The sequence below is a fragment of the Zophobas morio genome, unplaced genomic scaffold (assembly GCF_036711695.1).
Source record: "Zophobas morio isolate AGI-343-1 ecotype UQ-CSIRO unplaced genomic scaffold, CSIRO_AGI_Zmor_V1 ptg000002l, whole genome shotgun sequence".
NCBI lineage: Eukaryota > Metazoa > Arthropoda > Insecta > Coleoptera > Tenebrionidae > Zophobas > Zophobas morio.
The window spans coordinates 24,287,306-24,308,487 of NW_026972107.1; the positions used below are offsets into that span (position 1 = coordinate 24,287,306).

The window sequence follows — 21,182 nt, forward strand, 5'->3', positions numbered from 1 at the left end:
AGAGTACGCGCAGATTTTTGAATCATTTATGCGTGATGTTCCACAAATGTTATTCGTTTAGTAAATCCAGAAATAAACGTATGCGAATACTAAATGAATCGCTCTGAAATTTCGTCAAGATAAATTTGATGAAACTTCCGTAACAACATTATTTCCAGCCACAAATATTTTAATAAGTGTTAAATTATTCTCCGTATATAATCCGTCGTCAACTATTGCGTAAATTTGCAAGCTGTAATATTAGGCTGGTATTGTAAGTTTTGCTAAAATTGTTTCGCGAACTGAAAACCATTAATAAATAACTTAATAATGAGAGTTTGTCAAACACAATAAATTTATCTGTCTCATATATAAATTCCTAAAATTCTAAGTTTTCAATTTCGAATGAATTCCAACCCGCCATCTGCAATAACGAATTATGTAATTTTTTCCGACGAATTCTTACATTCACGAATAGAGTGAAGAACGACATCAAATAAGATAGTCTTTATTCCTACATTTCGTAAGTGACAAATAAGTATTATGATTGATTTATAAGTTTCGCAGTCTCAATCTGTTAAAAGGCAGCACATAAATCTTTAAGCTACATTAGATACAACAATTGATGAGTAGATAAAAACGTAACAATGTCTACAGTATCTTGAATATCAATACTTTGTAACATCTATCGACGACTCTAATTGGTGAAAACCTCTGATTATACGTTCGAGCAAACCTTAAACGAGGAAAAACTGAAGAGAAGATAAGTGAATTTAAAGTGAAAGGCAATTAAAAATATAGGTAAAAAATTGTTAAAAGAAGAAGATATATCATTTGTAGCTCTATAGACTAGTAAAAAAAGCGACGAATCGACCTCAACGAATGAAAAGTTGTACATTCTTCAACAGCCAAAATTCAGATTTACTTTAAAAGGTGAGCATTGAAGCTGAAAACATAGTTTGTTTTTATTAATTATAGAGGGTAATAGTTATTTGTCTATGAAAGACGAAAAAGTACCTTTTATAGACGAGTCTGCAGTTTGATCGCGGAGGCTATAATAGGCAGTTTTTTTTGCCGAGGTGCATATTACATTCGACCTTCGCGATTCTAGCAAATTAAAAGTGCAACAACTCTTTCTTTTAATTATGATATTCAAAATGATAATTAAAATATTTATGTCAATGGTACATGCTAAAATAATGCAAACACCGATCACGCACCGTACTCTATCCAGAGCGGAAGAATGTTGGCGGACGAAAAAGTTTTGCGGACGAAAAAGGTTTACGAACGAAAAATGTTAACTGTTCAAAAAATGTCATTTTTCGTGATAAAGTAAGTACGTCGAATGCCTTTTTTGTTAGAGGTGGACGGAAAAATGTAATATACACATCCGCAAAAACTGCCTATTGAAGATTCGCTTGCTTGCTGGCCTCGGCTACACCTCGGCCATTTAACTGCAGAGTGGTCTATAATAGGCACTTTTTCATCCGTGGTACGTAAATAACTATTATCAAACCTTATGTGTGAAAAAGTATTGGTTTATACGTACACCCATATAACAGCATATACTTGAAACAAAGTACTGAAGCATATTTTTTTATTGTTATTAAAATTATATACTTAAATATTTTGTACTACCTCAGGAATAAATAATGGAAGTTTATAAAAAGTTTAGCAATTAATTTTTCAAAAGTCTGGTCGTACAAACTAGTTCAAAAGTTAAATTGCTTTAAGGTGAATATTTTTATTAATGTTAATATCTTCATAAAGCCGTTAATCTAACTTCTTTGAAAAGTGGAGAACACGGTAAGAATTTCGAAGATAATTAAATCCGTATTTTTTGTTTCGACCGAAAACGATGAGAATGAACGAAAGATGCTTTTATATAATTCGTGATTATGATCAAACCGGGCACAAAATCAGCCCCAACAAAGTTATTTTACCGTTTTATAAAAAAAAAAAACAGGAAAAAATTATGTTGTAACGAAATACCAGTAATTTCACCTTTATTAGGTTGTCAGTCTGCTAATTGTCTTCAAAGTTATTTGAATTTTAAGATTCCACAGACATGAATTATTTCCTCGTTACAGTCTGGGTTGATTAATCGTAATTCATAATTGCTGATAATCATCGTAAGTTAGGATTGAGCAGTTAGTTAGCACATAACATCTTTTCTTTTGCGTTCTTGCAAACGACCTTGACAGTGCTAATCACATTAACGTGATTTAATATGTCAGAATATCAAATGACAGAATATGGACAGAACAGTTACTACAATTTATTACTAAAAATAAAATTACAACTGAAAATCCATAGTCACATTGTGGGCATTTACGAAGGTCAACTGCCAAGTGGTTTTTTCTTGTGTTGACTATTATAGATCTCGGTTCCTCGCTTTTCTTGCTTTAGGTAATATTTTGTATGACAACTTTTCATTAGTATTAACACAGTTTACAAATATATTAAATTTTCAACAAAAGACGTTGATCTTTTAATAAGAGTAACGGTTAGTACACGCTTTGTTGTGGAAAATTGAAATTTTCGTAGTAACCGTTTTGCAGATGACCTAATTTGAATTTTGAAAACAATTTTGTGGGACACTAAAAACATCTTAGACGGTTTCATTGAATGAAAAGAATTTGATTAAAATATGCGCAATGTTTTCTTAAAAAAAACAATGCATTTTTTTTAAGTCACTTTAAATAAATGTAATTTAAAGGTGAGTGTGTGTTTCCTATTAAAAGATTTAATGCTACTTGACTAAACAGTAGTATCTGACATAAAAACCTTACAAAAAAATAATAAAAAATGTGTAGTTATTTACAATGAAACCGTCGCGTCGTTTCCAAGACGCAGATGCACAGCGGGGGAGATAGGTGCAAACAAATTTACATTTTGTTTAAAGACGGGTGAATAGTTTTTAATTTTTTCGTATACTCAGCCGCAATAATTAGTTTATTCTTTTCTCTCGGTGTTTATAAAAAGTGTTTCAGCGTTTATTGTGTTAGTTAATTTATATCTTCTTTTTACTCTCCCGTGCTAGACTCCACAAGGTCTTGAAGTAGGTTCGCATTTCGAATTAGGCGTAGTAAAATGATAATTTAATTACATTTTAAAAGCTTTTACATGATTTAGTCTAGTCGAATTTGAAAGACGGATTCGCGTGGAAATACTTAAATAAAACTTCGTAACAGACATAAGAACATTTGGGCAGATCCCCTTGAGAATTTAAGACGATCAAAATTAACTGGTCATACCGGCAGTCCTTCATTCATCATCCTGTTTTGTGAATCCTTCATGGTTTAATCTAACAAGTGTGTCATTTCATTATTTTGCCGTTTATGAATATTTTCACACTTTTCCAGAACACACATGATACATCAGACATCACTGGTCAAAGCCTAAGTGATAGATTGTGATGACTGATGAGTGATGACTGGATGACTCAACATGTGTTTCGTATAGTAAGGTATTTTCACCATATGACAAATTTATATTAACACATACTTAACTCTGTATTACATCATCACCCATCGGACGACTGGATACTTCCAAAGTTTTTCGATCTATAAAAAAAATAGGTCTCCCGTTTCTGTCTGTCTGTCTGTCTGTCTGCCTGTGTATCTGTCCGCTGTCTGTGTCGATTTTTGTTAAACAGATAATCTCCGAAACTACTATGTGTATTATGAATATCATGCACATGGTAAACTGGTGACCAAACTTTATTTCTTCATTCCCACCAGCAATATGATGACGTCACCTCAAAACTGTACATAGTAAATGGGTTTTAAATTGTATAAATAACATACCCAACATACTCCTACAAGTGTAGTTTATCTATCCGTTTTGAGTTTTTACCCGAGACATCCAGAATTTTAGTAAAAAAATCAAAATTTTATAGCAAAATTTTGCAATTTAATTTTTGAATTTGCAAAACCGAATACTTTGAAATCTCGCAGACGTTTTAAAGATATCGTAAGCGTGGTAAATTTTTAATCAAAACATATTTGTTTATCCTCCCCAAAATTGATGACGTCATCTTAAAATTTGCCGAATAAATCCTATCGAAAATGTCCAAAATATGACGATTTGATGAATCTATACTTATTATTTATCATTGCAATTATATTTTTTTAGAATTGGTTATGCAAGTGATTCAATAAAAAGAATGAGTCAATTTATTTTATTGATTAAATCAGGAACGTCTCACTCCATTTTCCCAAAAATTTGGGAATACAATATTGTTATTACTAGTATTACGGTGCACCTATTCAAATTGATATACGTGTCCTAGCAAAAATGTTGATAACGTCATCACAAAATTTTGTAAAGGAAAAACTTCATTTGAAACATACGCGTATTACGCTCCTTTGCATTCACTTTAATATTACAAACAAATATTTATTTCAACTTATAGGGATTCTCACAAAAATAAAATTCACAAAATTAAATTTTATAATTTTTCGTAAAAGCTGAATATGTTGGATGAGACCCAAGTACCAATGGTATAAACAATTTACCAATGGTTGCATTTAAATTTTTACAAAATTTCTTTTAATAAAAATTGAATATTAGCTATGTAATTGATCGAGCCTGTATAAACTAAAGAACTAGATATTAATTCTGATCTTTGTGATTGTAGGTACCTAGTGTAGTTAGTTTCTACTAAATTTACAGGAAGTCGAAGTTCCACAAAAATAATCAGAATTAGAGGTCAATATTTACGTAATCATGAATAATTAATTTACCTACCTTAATTGTAGATGCGATCAGAGGAAAAGGTGTTGTAAATAGAGAAAAAGATATGCTCAGCCGGTAATGAAAGAACTAATCATTATTACATTAATAAAAAATGATGAACTACTTCTCTTGGCTTTAAACTAAAAATATTATTTACTAAAGTTTACGCATATGTCCCAGTGTGTCACTAAAGTTTCAATGGAGTTCGTTGTGCATTTTCTACAATAATTAGTGTATTTTTGTACAAAAATCCATGTGTATAAAATTGAAGACAGATACAACTCTGCACATCTAAAGTGAGTTTTCAGTTAACAAAATTTTGAGACGACGTCAGCAATGTTTTTGAAGGAAACTCGTATGCGAAAAGTCTATTGACTTTAGACAACAATATTGAATCATAGATCGCAGATAAGATGCTGAAATGCAAGGAAATTTCTACTTAGTAAAATAGAGGGAGAGAGAAGGAGTGAGAGGGAGTGAGGAAAGGTACGACGACAGACAGGGGGACGGAAACGGGAAATCAACATTTTCTTATTTATAACCTGTCAAACGTTGAGAAATTGAGAAATTACACATTTGTTAAAATGACATTATTACAAGCTTACTCTTGGGTAGTAAAAAGGTCTAAATTAGAACATTTAAGTTAAAATTACTTGAAGCAAACAAAAAGTAAATTCGACGTTGTAGTTCGTCTATTTATTAAAAATTAGCTGTCAAAACAATGTGTACTTAACCAATTTGTAATTACGTGTAGCCACCATTTATCAAAATTATACTGACATTATCTCATTTTTAATCTGACAACAAAAAATGCGCATCAGAATGTCACTCTAAAGTAACTCGCAACCCATTTTTAGAAATTAACTCTGCCCATTATTTACGGCAACAATTATATTTACGGTTATAATTGCGGCGGTAGAAATTACACATAATATGACTACAAAATTGTTTACGGAAAAAAAAACGCACAAATGTCACTCTGGTTAAAACGAAAGTAGGTAGTCAATGTCAAAAATTTAAGTGGAGAAATTTTGAAAATACAGAAAAACGGCATTTCTACGACACGAGACGACACGCTTGAAATTGGTCTAATCTAGGTCACTACTCGAACAAGTTTTCTACCACGTTTTCATTAGAAGAAAACGATGCGTAATGCTATTTGTAACGCCTTTTCAAATCAATCACTAACCGTCTGTCATCATCAGTAATTTTAATAGGACCTGTTCGATCGATCCATCATCATAATTGAATTTTCTCGATTGTTGGTAAATATAGAAATAATCGCAATTAGGCAACTGCAGAAAGTAATTTGCGTCAACGTGGTTAATTGCTTCGTATGAGATCAAGGATGTAATTTTCCGAAGCTGTTACGTAAGAATAAAGTGAATGATAAACGGTAAATTAACTGAAGAAGTCGACAACGTGAAAGCTCCAGCGCCTGGCAGGTTGCCTATACTCCATTCCAAGAAGTTTGAAACGAGTAATTCACCGCTATCGCCCATCAGCGCGAACACCATTTGAAAATTTAATTACATTAGACTTTCTAAATTACCATAAAGAAAAATTATCAAGCTTACGAAATGTGCCTTTTATGTGTTACGTTCAGATCTGGGACATTTACGCAGAAAAATGCACACCACTTGCTTACCTTGGCTGAGCTGAAAGTGTTAAATTATGATTTTACAAGAAAATATGAATAATTGTTAGACAAATAAGCTGCACGATTGTGGTAACTGTAACAAGTGAAGGTTAAGCCGTATCGTGGGAGTTACAGAAAAAAAAAAAAAGGGAAAAAAAGCAATGCATTGTATCTAGTGATCTGAAACAACCGCAATTGACGAATTAGGATTTTGGCCTTGCAGATTTTGTCATGCACTAAGAATAACGAGAAAAATTCAGCAACACGAGATATTTAAATGAGATCACGGAGTTGTAGGTTGTGTTATTTCCTTTAGTGAACGTGATTTCGGTGCAATTTTATGTTGTGCACTTATTTTATTTTTGTTTTGCCCCATAAGGAACAGTGAAAACTGCATTAAATCACCGTTCGATGAACCAGTTGGAAATTTTGACTTGACTCGACGAGTCCAATAACCTACACAAGGATGCTGTCTCGATGTAAAAATGAGAGTGAAATTGCAACATCATTAAACCGGTTGCGGACATTGTCTTATTATTATTAGGTTGTTATCTAATTGACGTTCGTTAAATTTTGACGCAATTTTGTCTTATTAATTTAATTGTGTAAATTATTTGATTGATGATATGCAGCTTTTGACATTTCGTTTTACTTCTTCAGTTTGTTTATTACACTGTGTCCAGGTTATTGGTAAGGGTAAAGGATGGCATAACATACATAAATCAACATGACTTTTAGATGCATATAATTTATTAATCAAATTAACTTAAGTTCTTATATATTTTTTAAATTTATATCCTTAGTTTCTAGATAGGTGACCTTAAAATTATATTGGAAACTGTTTATGTTTATTATCTATATGTGAGGTCTGGCTGAGTAATTATTTGATCAGAAAATTCTTCACAACAGCATCCGCAAACACTGTTTATGTTCAAAATCTCTCCGAAGCGTAAAAAAACACTTTTTGAATAACGTTTTGCTTATTCATTTTTTCAGTTTTACTACAATTATCGTGAAAATTGCAAGTTTGACGTAACTGTGAATATATTTCAACATTTTTTATAAAAATGTCAACTTTAATGAGTTTACAAAACTGGCCTATGTCAAATGACCTTAACCTGGTGTAGTGTAGTGAAATATGTGGAAAGAAAACATCAGAAAAGGCTACTCACAAAAAGATTTCATTTATTTTTCTACTAAACGACGAAACCAAGTTTATCCCAAAGTTATTGCACCAATAAATTTAGTTATGTTAATTTATAATTTGCAATGATGTCATCCACTATTTGGAAAAGCTTAAAAGAAACGCTTAAAATATACACGCAAATCAATATGCAACATTTGTTAAATACAAACATAACAGATTTGATTAGTTCAGAATGAGTTCGAGTATAAAATATAAACACAAAGATGTCAACACACATATTAATATTGCCATTTGTGTAGTTACTATCAGGTTGGTTGAATTGCAATGTAAATCTAAATAACTGCACTGTAAAGTGACATAATTCAGTTTAACTTTATGACCTGGTTGCATTTTTTGGAAGTCAACAACAGAGTACAGATATGATGGACGAGCATTAAATCAATTATAAAACACAGTTGTTTAAATGATCAAAAATTATCACTGTTTCACTCATTGTGAAATCTTTTACTTTTATGATATTCATTAAGTATAAATTAATTTAGAAACATTTCCAAATTGTTCCAAATTAAAGTACTGAAGATGTGAGAGCATTTATTATATTTATGTATTCATTCAATTTAATTGAAGCCATAATTATTAATTATTAAAATAACAAGACTTTCAGAACCTAACTATCTGAATTTTAAAGCAAACGAATAATATCACATCATTTTTAATTTGTGAAATTATGAATTACTAATTTAGTGAACGGTTAGATAGGTCGCTACTCAAAATTAACACAAAATACTCTCATCTGTTCGTGACAAAGAATGTTAATTAACTCCACATCAACTATGAAAGGAAAATAACTGGAAAATTACAGGTAGTCAAAAAATCTCTTAAAATTATTGGCATAAGCTAAAGCGCCATCTATAGTGAATGGCGCTCGTTGAGAATATTTCAGTTTTACAAATGTTTCTCTAATTATAAATTTGAATGTGCATTGCGACTGGGTATAAAAGCGCTACTCGTAGAATTACATAAGATTTCGTGCTGCATAAAGCTACATTTCTTTTACTTTCTTATTAATGCATTCTATTAAAAAGAATAGTCTCTATTTTTTTGTTGTAAAAAACATGAAGATAAAATATTTTTACAAAAAAATACAAACGAAGGGGTGTTCTTACAAAGCTGAAAAAACACTCTGAATTAATCTTCATTTGTAAAGTTTGTCCAGAATTATAAGAATTTTATGGACTCCCAACGTTAATCCGTTTTACAGCCCAGGCGTCAATTCTATTGTACAGGTAAAGGGCCTGTCAGGGCAAAGCCGATGTTTTCTGTACCTGAGTTCGCCCCGCTCTTCAGCTGTACAATACAATTGACGCCTGGGCTGTAAAACGGATTAACGTTGGGAGTCCATAAAATTCTTATAATTCTGGACAAACTTTACGAAAATTCAATTTCAACGGACATTAAGATTAGTTTGCTGAGAACTAACGACAAATGTCGCTTCCTTTTAATTTAAATTTGGTTGCTAAATATGTATTGTCTTTCAATACATTTAATATAAATTTATTTATATGACAACGTGCCAATTTTTCAAATATTTAAACTACAAATCATTTGGTACACTATCATAATATTCAGTTTTTTCAAAAGAGTTTGAAAATTTATTTCTGCCATACGACATAAATTCACTTGGGGATACTATAATAAAATGAGCATCGCTTAGAGCGAAGGATAAATTTTTGTTTGAGTTGTAGCTTAAAATATGCCATTCACTATAAAAAATTACTATTCTTAGGCCACAGAAATTTCTTGAATGAAACTTCAGTTTTTTTTATAAGGATATATAAACAGATTATCCCAGTTTTCCGCAGAAAATGTTATGAAATTACCTTTGACAGAACAATAATGAGGTTATTTAGGGTTGGCAAAAACCTATGTTCTTTAATCACATGCAGTCAAAATAACCAAAAACTAAGGATCATGTTCCGGCTGAAAATGAAGTAGTTAGTAGCATGACAAGCGTGATCCAATTAAATTTTAACTGTGAAGCGATGATATATTATATGTTAACAATAAATAACTAAAAAAACCTCAGCAAATGTTAGGAAGTCTCCAGAGTAGAAATTTGACTCAGTCTTTTTAATGGAAAAACTTTTTAGTTAAATCTTCATTGAACCGAATAATATTTTCAACTAATTGTAATATGGTTGCAGACTGTATGTACTGTATTTTTAATAGACCAGAATTTGGCTGGTAAACATAATAATTATATCATAGCATTTTAATAGAGAAAATTGTGTTTGTTTTTCACAGAAGTTTTCAAAATTCTTAATGCTTAATTTTTTAGTGGAGACCATAGCATAAAAAAATTATTAGAAAAGGAACTTATTGTCGCTGTGTGTATTTCAAATAACTCGTGAAATTACCTTGTCAATATTTTCATTTCTCAAGAAAAAAGGATGTTACGATATTATATTGGAAGTTCTTAGCTTTCAAACTGCTGTCTTGTCAGTGAACCGTTAAACAAACCGACGATTGCCGGCTCTGAATAGAACAAATGTATGATGGATGAGAAATACAAAAGCGTAAAAAATAATGGAGTTTTTGTAGCATTTAATTTAATTTACATCTGATAATTATTTAAAACTGTCACAATAACAATAGCGCTTTGTTAACTGAGTCCTGTCTACATCTTGTTGTATTCCACCACCCATGTGTTAGTGTTGTAGGCGTAATTTGAATAAGTCATTTATCAGTATATTAAAATCACATAATTTGTATGTAGAATTTGGACAATAATTGTAGTTAGTCTTTTTACAGACTACAAAGCGTCTAAGCTCTTGGTTTTTATTTATTTTTTTCAACAGAGTCTACTCCTAAGGTAAGTTGGCATTATTTTTTGATGCATTATTAACTACATTCAGCTAACAAAAACTAGCGTATTTTCGCTTTACAATAATGATAAATAACAGTGATATATGTAAAATATATTTGTGTGGACCGGTAAAGACAAAAAACGTTAAATTATTAATATCTTTAATTAGCCTTATATGTATAGGTATAGTTGATTTCTGACGAAATATCACTACAGCTCCTAGCAGTGATTAACCTTTGTTTCTACGTACTTGTTTTCTAATTATTCGTCATGCGATGAATAAGAAATTGCTAGGTATTGCAAAGGTAAAGTGGTTTAGAATTAGCAATCCGGTATATTTGGGAATATTTGAAACTAATAGTTATTTGAAATGTGCGTGGGATAACCAACTTTCAAATGATGATTTACAACAGCTAGACAATATCAAAGAAACAATTTTTTACTAAAGCTGTACTAACTTGATCTATAATAAAAATATTCTCCCGAAATTTAAAGAATTATTAAATGAAGTTTTTGTTCGCTCAATATGAGAAATGCAGTTTTTTTAAGAACTGTGTTTACTCAACTCATCCTTTCAAGGAACTTCTAAAATTTTCCAAGCAAGATTATTAAAGTAACTGGCAAAGATAAAAAAATGTGTAACATAATGAGTTACCGTAAATCAACTTTCAAAAAGTTTTAACATTCTGCTGTCATTATTCGGATAACTGTGTGGTAACATTATAAAATTGAGAATGTAGTAAGTACGATTTTATCGACAGTGCATTGAGTGACATTCCTGAACACGCCCCTGCATACTGGGAAAACAATGAATAATAACTTATCATTTTTCTAATGAATCTGTGGGAGGGGAATAAAAAATGATTCTATATAGAAAGAAGTTATTATAGGAATATAATTTTCACACTTTTATAAAATTACAATAAATCCACATAATGTGCCCAATATAATGTAAAATCTGATCCAGCAAACGAGACGCTGAGAACAATAAAATTGAGCTATGATGTCCTAAATTAGTTCATACGATTAAACGAACGTCAGATCCAACTGGATATTTACTAGTCACTAGTCTGTCACAAAATTATTTTACAAATTACAATTCGATTCCATAAGAAAAGATCAAAAACCGTGCGATGATCGTTTGCCTCACTTTCGATCGGCATCCATTAAAAGTCTGAAGTTGTACCCTTTTCGCAGGAGAATATAATCTCCTGTGAAACTTTTTCCTAAAACACTGATTGAGCTGATTATAAATTTATTTTACTATCTAGTGAGTGTGCTTTCAATAATAAATCTAAGTATTTTATCTACACAATTCACCAATAAATTGAAATAAATTCACGCAGTCATTAATTTTTTTGGGTTACTTGTAGGTATACGCAAATCTAAAAAATATGAGTGGAATGATAAATTACGGTAGAGAGTCATCATCATATTTTGTAGAATTTAGATAGGATTTATTCGACAAAATTTTGAGCTGACGTCATCAATTTTTTGGAGGAGATAAGTATGTAAATATATTTTGATTAAACATTTATCATGTATCAAAATGTTGTTTTATAATTTTGATTTTTTTCCAAAAATCTGGACGTTTCGGGTAAAAACTCAATACGAAATCATAAATTACATGTGTAGGACTATGTTATTTCATACAATTTAAAACCTGGCATCAGCCAAACTTACTTTTTGAGGGCAAATCGGTGTTGCAACTTGTTACTAACTGTGACACATTTACTAGGTAAAATTTTAAAGTGTCGTCATCACATTATTGGTGGGGATGATTAGACAAATTTTGGTGAGCGTTTTACCATCTACATGATACTCAGAACTATCGGCATAGTCCTCTCAAAGATTATCTGTCTAATAAAAATCGGGACGGCAGACGGACAGACAAACAGAAACGGGAGACTTATTTCTTCGTACTCTAGGGGTTATGAAAGGTCGAAAAAACGTAAAAGTAGAGGGTCAGCCGACGGACTCGATTGCAATACTTCCTTCGCTTACGCTTCGCTTAGAAGTAAAACATTTTAAAATATGCAAATTTTCTAAAATAGTCCACTTTGTTATCGTTATGTTGAGGAGCAAATGAAAATGTGAAACTTTCACGAAATGTTGTCTCTACATTCATCTTTTGAGGCCCGTTAGTCTTGTTCTGTTATTTTCCTCTTTACGTGAGATATAGAATTTGTTTAAAAGGTACTCTTAGGGGATAGAGTTACATTTTTTATTGTATAAGTAATTGAGTACTAAATTCCTGAAAAAATTCAACTCTCTTGGGTCAATAGTATTGGCACAGGAGTCACTTGAAAATCACAAAATTCAGCAAATTATAACGAAGTTTCAGTATTCACACTTATTATTGAAAAGCACACTTACTAGGTAGTAAATAAAATTACAATCATTTTAATACGTGGTACAGCAAAAAGGTTTACTTCATGACAGGGGAGTATGAAAGTGGCACAACTTCAGACTTCTAGTGGGTGCCGATTTGAAGTGAAGCATCCAATAAAATAAATGACGATAGTTTTTCGTTTATACCTTAAAATATCATCCTCCATTTTGTTTCATCAAAATCACAAATCGTACTACGCACTGTTTCATTCAAATTTTTTGTTTTCATAACTTGAAACTGTTATGAATTGCCTCAAAGTGCTCGATTTAACTCTTGTCAAAGCAGCTCGTTGTTGGACTTGCGTTTTCGAAAACACTTGGAAATGTTCCACATTTTGTAAATTTTTCGTGGTTTTATTCAAAATCATGTTTTGGTATATCACCAAAAACTCGTTCTCTATATATTCAATGCTATGATGGTAATAAAATACTCACCAAATCAGTAAAAGGTTACTGCTTTCTATAATCTGAAAGTATACAATAAAATATACATAATTTTAGTTTCAGTACATATTTTAAATTTAATAAAGTTTATTAGTTCTTAATTAAAAATGATGATATGATAAATTAATTATTTATAAAATGGTTTCTGTTTTTGGAAAAAAGAAGGCATTTAAAAATAATTTTCTGATACTCAATTCATCTAGGATCCAATTATAGATGCTAAGAGTTCATTTTACAGTACTTAAAATTTCATGTGATGATCGTAAACAAGATTAATGCAGCGTGTTTACAACTGTCACATCTGCACAAATATTCAATATTTTCATACGTATGTAATTATTCGAATCCATTCTCTTTAATTCATCGACGTCTAAGGCGTTGACTCAAATATCCAGCGTGTTTTTTCGATTATATTATCTCTTCTATTTTCATAATTAGCAATTTGTGGTTTCATGTATACCACATTTATATACGGAAATGTAGCCCAAATGTTCATTATTTAATACTGAAAAAACTGAAGAAGTATTTATGTTTTTTGTGATGGAGTAATCAATTTTATGACGGAGATATTGGTATTTGCGTCATCAGTAAAAAATAGTTAAATAAAATGAAATGAAATAGTTTTACCAATAGTATGAAACTCGCTCATAATTAGGCGCTAGTTTAGTTGTGTAAGCATAATGATAATGCGTTAGCTGACGTTAAAGGTACAAAACTTTATTTATGATTAGCATGTGCATATCTAATAAATTGCATGTATTTCATTACCGAAGATAAACACGTTAATTCTGTATAATCAATTTACTGTTAATATAGATAGGGTAGTTCAAAACAGGTGTTTTTGAGTTCTAAATAATTAAAACTAAATTAAAATAAAAGTCGGTTGTGTACTTCTCAAAAATTTTTATTTATATATTTTATAAGATAACGTCATCAAATTTGTAAAAATTAATTTTAGCATAATTCGCACACGTAGAGGCCGATATGTTACATTTAGTTAAAATTAGAATTGCTAAGAAGTTAGATTTACTCACTAAAAACTTGCTTCTTACGTGAATAGTTATAAATCCAAATTACTCAAAATAAGAATAATATTACTTACTTTTCTAAGTATATTGAATAAACCCAAAATAGCAAGATCTTTTTCCACCGTTGCAGCGTACAGTAACCTCAATTGTTTTGCAACTTATCAATACACGAGTGGATAGTAGTATTAAGGATTTGTTATCTTGTATACCTCATTCATTACATTACGTTTTATGCAACGAAAATAAATAATAACGGTGTTCTAAACGTTCCTTTAACGATGAAATGTCTGTGTGGACATGCTACTAAATCTATATCTAACAAAAAAGAAGGCGGCAGACAAATTTCCAGCTAATTGTTTGTTACATAATTTTTTCAAAAATTGTTTTATTAATTTGGTAATCTAGGAAATTTAATCACTTTAACATGTGATTGAGAAACTCTGCAGATGTCTGATATTTATCTAAAAGGAATGTTTAAGTAATAATTGGTTTATCCCGTCATTAAACATAATTATGTTACATTTAGTAAACTATTAAATTTTGATTTGTGATTCACACTTATTATAAACTTTTAGCAGTTATTGATGCCATTTGTGGTTTTTATACGAATGAATACAAGCTTCGTATACGGCACATTATTTAATAATTTCTTACTCTAGCTCATAGACCATTACTTCAAAAAATTACACGTCTGTGTTTTGAATTAGACCTTATAGACGAATTACATCACTTTCGTATTCTATCAAGTAATTAATCACAGAAATTATATACTATTGTCCTGCACGCGTACATAAGTCCAGCACGATGTTCCTGGTTGTTATCGTTACGAAAAAAATGAAAAAATACTTGACCGACTAGAATTCGTATTTTTCAATAAATTTTGTTGCTAAAGACTGGAAACGGGTAATAACAAAACACTCTCATTATTTAACAATATTGCAAAAAACTCTCTTTTTGATTTGTTGACATGACAGTTTTAGCTTAGTCTCCTCAAAATACGCAACAGTAAAACAACCTTACAAGTTTTAATGAAACAGTTACTTGTTCATTACGGCTGTTTATGGTAGATTAGTGTCGCAGTTTCGTAGTGTCATTTTTAGTGATGTATATCTTACTATTTACTTCTTTGTTAATACACATAGGCGCAGTTCCCATCAACACAGTGCAAAAAGCTGCAGAAAATGACTTTGAGGTAATATTGCCCCTTCGAGAAAAAAATCGTTAGTTTTTGATTTTAGAAACTTGATAACTATTTACCCAAAATTGGTGACTTTCCCAAATTTCATTACGCCACTTTCGGAGAAAATACTCGCAGCGACGATGACCGCTTGAACGTAATTGATTTCAAGAGTAACCACAAGGAAAATTCCCAAAGTGACCAAAAGGAAAAAGCGAAAACTTTTGGCGGTGTATTAGATTTTGTAAGCGAGGTACGTAGAAATTTCGCAGCCAACAACTTCACTTCCTTAATTTCTTAATTTTTTAAAGCTCGTAATTAAGACATCAGACGAATGAACACACATTTACTGTAAAATTAACACGTTTAGCGAAAATTTACATTCGAACACCGTTTCTTCATGCTGCATAAGTTTACTTTTTGTGCGAATGCTTTTTGCTATCCTGTTTGCATTCATATTAGCAATTTAAATAAATGTTTATAATAATATGTTTTACATGACGTGACGTTTTTCAGTCTGGGCATTTTTTACAATTTTATGTTTCCTTTGATACCCATATTTGTGTCAGCCTCTTTACAGTTTTCACATGTTTTTATTATGGAATAATCTCTTGTTATTGTAATAAAGAAAACTAACCTAGATAAATAATAACTGTGAACTTCCTTACTAATTACTTTGGTTACCAAACTATTGCACAGCTTAACTTGAATCTCTGTTTTGAATGAAAGGTAACGCATTATAAATACAGTAGATTAAAAAAGCGACATACTTAATTAAGTTTTAAATTAATTAATTTTGCGCTTCGGCAAGTCATGGAGGTGTACGTAAACATAGTGTTAAATAATAATAATGAGCACAAAGTAACAGCATTAAATCAATCAAGAAGTGTTCTACGCATAAACTAAACAATAAATAAAATTAAGAAACATGAAATTTAAAAGTTCTGTCTACATCAACAATTAAAAAAAAGCTTATGCTTTAATCGTGTAAATTTCAACAATAAACAAGTTTTTTACATGTATGCACTCCTATAGATATAATTATAAATACATGTTTAATTATTTATGTCTTGAGAAAACGGTACTTTTTTTAATACGTTACATAAGTTTACATGTTTGTAGACAGAGTAATATACATATAGCGAGTGATCCGGATGTCTTAATACATTTCTTAAACGTTATGTTACTGATGGTGCAAGTTTCATCCTTATTAGAAAATTGTATTAATGAAACCGCAGTATTTAGTTCTACGTTTGACCAAATTACTTTTACGTTTTCACAGTTCGTAGAATATGAAAAGGCGGAATTCCCTTCTTTATATCGACAACAACAAAAAAAAAATGAAATAAAACTTTAGTGCTTGCTCGTATAATTTTGCTCTCATTTTAGTAGTGTTGTCACGTTATGTTTAGTGTTACATTGTATGTATCATAGTTAACGTACTGAACTCCCCTAGAGACACATTTACTTTTGGTATTGCGTGTTAAAAATTATATTACAAAATGTCTTAAAAATATTCATTTCATGTCACTGAAAATTTCGAGACAATGAAATTCTCCTCGAAGATTCATTTAAATGTATTTAAATCATTCATTAGGCCAAAATTTATTAAACTTCAGGATGTATTCTGTGTATATATCTATTTTAAAATTTAATATTGTCGGAACCTGTTATGTTGCTATAGTAAAATGTGCATTTCAAATGTCAATAAAATTTTATTAAACAATTTTCCACTTCTGCGTTTGTTATATTTGTTTATGTTTTTGAACAAATTGTTTCATCAAAAATTGCTTGTTCCAGACTAACTGTTCATTTATAAACAAAATACCAAAATTCTGTCACTTTCGTATTGTTAATTTTTTAAGAATTTTTGTTATACCGGGTGTCTGGAAAATGGCGGATTAACTCTCCGCTACGCTCTTAAGAATCAAGTGGTGAGTCTGGGAAAAATAGTAAAAAAATCCTTCTCACATTTTGGTGGAGTTATAATGATTTTAAAATTGGTTCTTTTGCTACGTTTAACAACTAAACAATTCATTCATTATTATCAGAATAACTAGTAGTAAAACTTTTAGTTAATATTTTTCTCGCCCATAACCATGTTTAATTACCATTTCAGTTGGAATGCACAAAAGTATGGCTGTGTTGTTTTTGTAATAATTTGATAAAATTCCGTTTGACAACAATGTTTGCCTGATATAAAGCGAAGAATGGATTTCAGTCACCATCGTTACTAAGAAACCAGAAAGTAAGCCGGAGATATTCACGCATTAGGTGTGTACAGTGTTGCCAATTTTCCTTTTATAAAACCATGTTTTTTTCGTAATCTACATTATAAAGAATTTTTTTATTATTTTTTTGGGACTCCCGAAACCCCCGTATATAACGTACTGAAGAGTTAATCCGCCATTTTCCAGACAGCCGGTATAGGTAGCTTGAAAATTCTTTGTCGTGTTTAAACGTTTAGCTATACCGGACTTTTGTGGAGTAATTTTTATAAAGTAATAAGGGCTTAATTGGAAATGTTTCAATAAAAATTGATTTAGCACTTTTTCGAGTTGGCTGACGTAATCAACTTTCTCCAAAGGATGAATACATAAATTTTATCTGAAGTCCGTGAAAGTGAATTATTAAAATTTATTTCTTCAGAACAACTCGTACATGCAAAATAAAAACAAAATCGTTAAAACACAGCTACGTTAACGATAAGTTAGGATGACGTCACCAGTTTTTTGGACAGGATAGACAAATATCTGGGTTAACGATGGTCATTCACATTCATTATTGTATAAATTTCATAGTTCATTTTGGAGATGATTTGTTTGATGTAATCGACAATAAACTAAAAACAGTACAAATGATAGATGATATATAAAAATGACAAATATGCGACATCGGGAAATCAGCGTTTTTGTATTCTACAGTTGTGAAACATTAGATAGTAGCCAAATGACTATTACAACACTTTAGCGATTGTTTACGATTTGTTAAATTGTGTCAGAAATTTGTCAAAACTTCATCATGTACAGAAGTAAATTACATAAGTTGTATAACCTTTTTTTACCGAAAATGCACAGAAAAAAAATCTTTTCTACGAGAACGCTACATAATCTTGATCTAATATTTTAGTAGAGCACATTAGTTTGATTAATTACGTTGTACATCAGTAAAAACAACAAACATTAATAATTACAAAAAATATGTACACTGTTGTATTTGAAATTTAATTATACAGACTGTCAATTTACAATTTTTTTAAGGGTGCATCCGCGGGAATGGATCTTTTAAGAGATATTACAAGCATGTTCGTGTCAACAAGAAAACCTGTAAGTAATCACTTGAATAATTATTCTTTGTAAATAGTTAGAAAGGTCTTATTATCAAAACACTAACAATGAACGCTATAGCAAGATTTTTTAAATGCGCGCCACATGTAGATTACGTTTCATAATTTATAATTACTTCCCTAACAAAAAACGATTTTTGCATAAATCATTAATTCGTAAGATGGAAAAATACGCTCGATTTTATTATTCCCATTCACGATAAACGCAATTTTTATTTTGTAGTACCTACTTTTGCCGAGTAAATGCACTTGCGAAGGATTTATTATTCACACGACTCTAATGACGTTATTACCTTAATAACCTATTTGAGATGAAAAAGTTGGTACTTCGAAACAAAGAACGACTGCAAGTGTTCTGCTTGAAATAACGTTTTAATGCTAATATTCGAAGGACATGTCGAAACCGTGTAAAATTCATTTCCTCTTGCAGTTACAAGGTTAAAGGTGAAGAGCTAATTGAGCGTTTGTAAAAAATCTTGCAACAAATTGTTATATTACTTAAACATTAATTTCTATAGATGGTTTTTGATAATATGTAAATTGTTCTATTGTAATCAAGGAGGTCCGCACGACACACTTAATTCTTGTGTAACTTTATTATGATTGCCATTTCTTTCTCGTGTCAATAATACGGATAGGTTTAGAAAGTTGAATCCTCTTCTTCCATCATGTAAATATTTCCTGTTTGTACAATGTAAAATAGGAAACTGGCGATGGCGACCATGAAACAACAGTACCTTATGAAACCACAACGGAAGAACTGACAACAATAAGTCTTGACAAAAAGTATCAATTAGATCCAGTATTGTTGGACGACGGTGATAACAGTACTTCAAATAGAACAATAAGGCAAGAATCGAATGAAGTCGATATCGATGTTAATAATAATGGTACCAATAATAAACAGAAAGAGAGTCAAGAAAGTGAGGAAGAAGAGGAAGAGGAACCTGACATGATCACCGGATTAATATCAGCTTTTTTGGGTGGCTTAAGCAGAGTAAGCTTGCAAAACTGGTTTAGTATAAAATATATGCGTTTTTTGTAGCCTGATGGAAGCGTGGACGTCGAAGCTATTACTGGTTTGCTGGGAAGTTTAAGTACCGTGAGTTACGAAAATGTTGCTCTTTATAATTTTATAAAATTAATTTTTTGGCAGCAAAACGATGATGGTACTTATGATTTTAACGGACTCACCGAACTTTTGATGAGCTTCTTTGGGGTGAGTTTTTGTTGTTGTCTAAAAAATACTAATTCTTATTTTAGGGAACCGGGGAAGATGGAGGTGGTTCAAACTTTGGAGCCTTCTTGGGAGGGCTTCTAGGTGCTTTCATCAAAGGCGTCGCTAGTCCTCCTGGAGCGGTATTAATTTGACTATCACTTAATTAACATTGTTGTTGAATTACGAAGTCTACAATAATAGTTCCCGTTACTTTAGTTAATTAATGTTTTTTTTTTTTTTAGAAAGGAGCAGGAATTTTCCTAGGAAATCTTTTAGGTGGAGTTTTGCCGGGATTGAGCGCACCGGTAATTATTTTTGTAACCACATATCGATTGAGCAATTCTCTACTGTTAAATACATGCTGTACATTGCTTTTCTCTTGTAAATTGTGTATAATAAACACTTACTACATTAAAAAGGAGAAATTTCAAACGCGTATATTTTTAGGCGCCCACTGAAGAAGGAGAACCTCAAAAACCGCAACCGCCGTTGGATTCTGGTGGTTTTCTTGGCGGTTTGTTATCTTCAGTTTTTGGCAACCTTGGTGGTTTGAGCGGAAATAGTGGAGGAGACAATGCTGGAGGGGTAATTTTTGAATCGAATTTTGCAATGATTCGGTGAAAGCTCATAATAGGGATTAAATTGTTTGATAGTACTTGCGTTAATTGACACACTTTTGTTAATGAATAAGAAATAGCACAATTTCAATTTGCGTAGTTAACCTAGTTTAGTAGTCGAAACACTTAATCGATCTATCATCACACAATATAATAGATTGTTACATAATAAGTTTGGTTTTTACAGGGTGGCGGCAACAAGTTTTCACTTTTCAAGGCGATTTTTTCTGGGATTACGTCAGTTTTTTCATCATCCTCTGCAAGTCCCTAGGTAGAAGAACCGTTATTATTTAAATTATTAGTCGTGTAATTAGTAAATATTATTTATTTTTTTTATTGACAGTAATCATTAATACCGACTTCGTTCAACACATCAAGTTTATTTATGTATCGTATTATTAAGTCATGTCATTCTAACGTTATTATGAACTACGTTTTTATAAAAAAAAATATAGGCAAATTAACGACGCTGTTATTATTTTTTGTTTTTATTTTCACTCCCAGAAGTAAAATTTAAGAGATTTTCATATTATATATTAGAAAGCATGCTCCCTGAGGTTAATTTTAGACCCAACCACAAATTATTGCT

The 21,182-nt window shown here is 31.0% G+C and overlaps 1 protein-coding gene across 1 annotated transcript; it reads left to right on the forward strand.

Moving 5' to 3' along the window:
- Positions 1-15,336: 15,336 nt before the first annotated feature.
- LOC135130913 (uncharacterized) lies at positions 15,337-20,892 on the forward strand. The gene is made up of 10 exons (XM_064058415.1): positions 15,337-15,426; positions 15,473-15,664; positions 18,672-18,737; positions 19,461-19,754; positions 19,803-19,859; positions 19,914-19,976; positions 20,021-20,116; positions 20,219-20,281; positions 20,424-20,561; positions 20,781-20,892. The coding sequence occupies exons 1-10, from the start codon at positions 15,337-15,339 to the stop codon at positions 20,862-20,864; spliced, it is 1,143 nt and encodes a 380-aa protein (XP_063914485.1). The 3' UTR covers positions 20,865-20,892.
- The last annotated feature ends 290 nt before the right edge of the window (positions 20,893-21,182 follow it).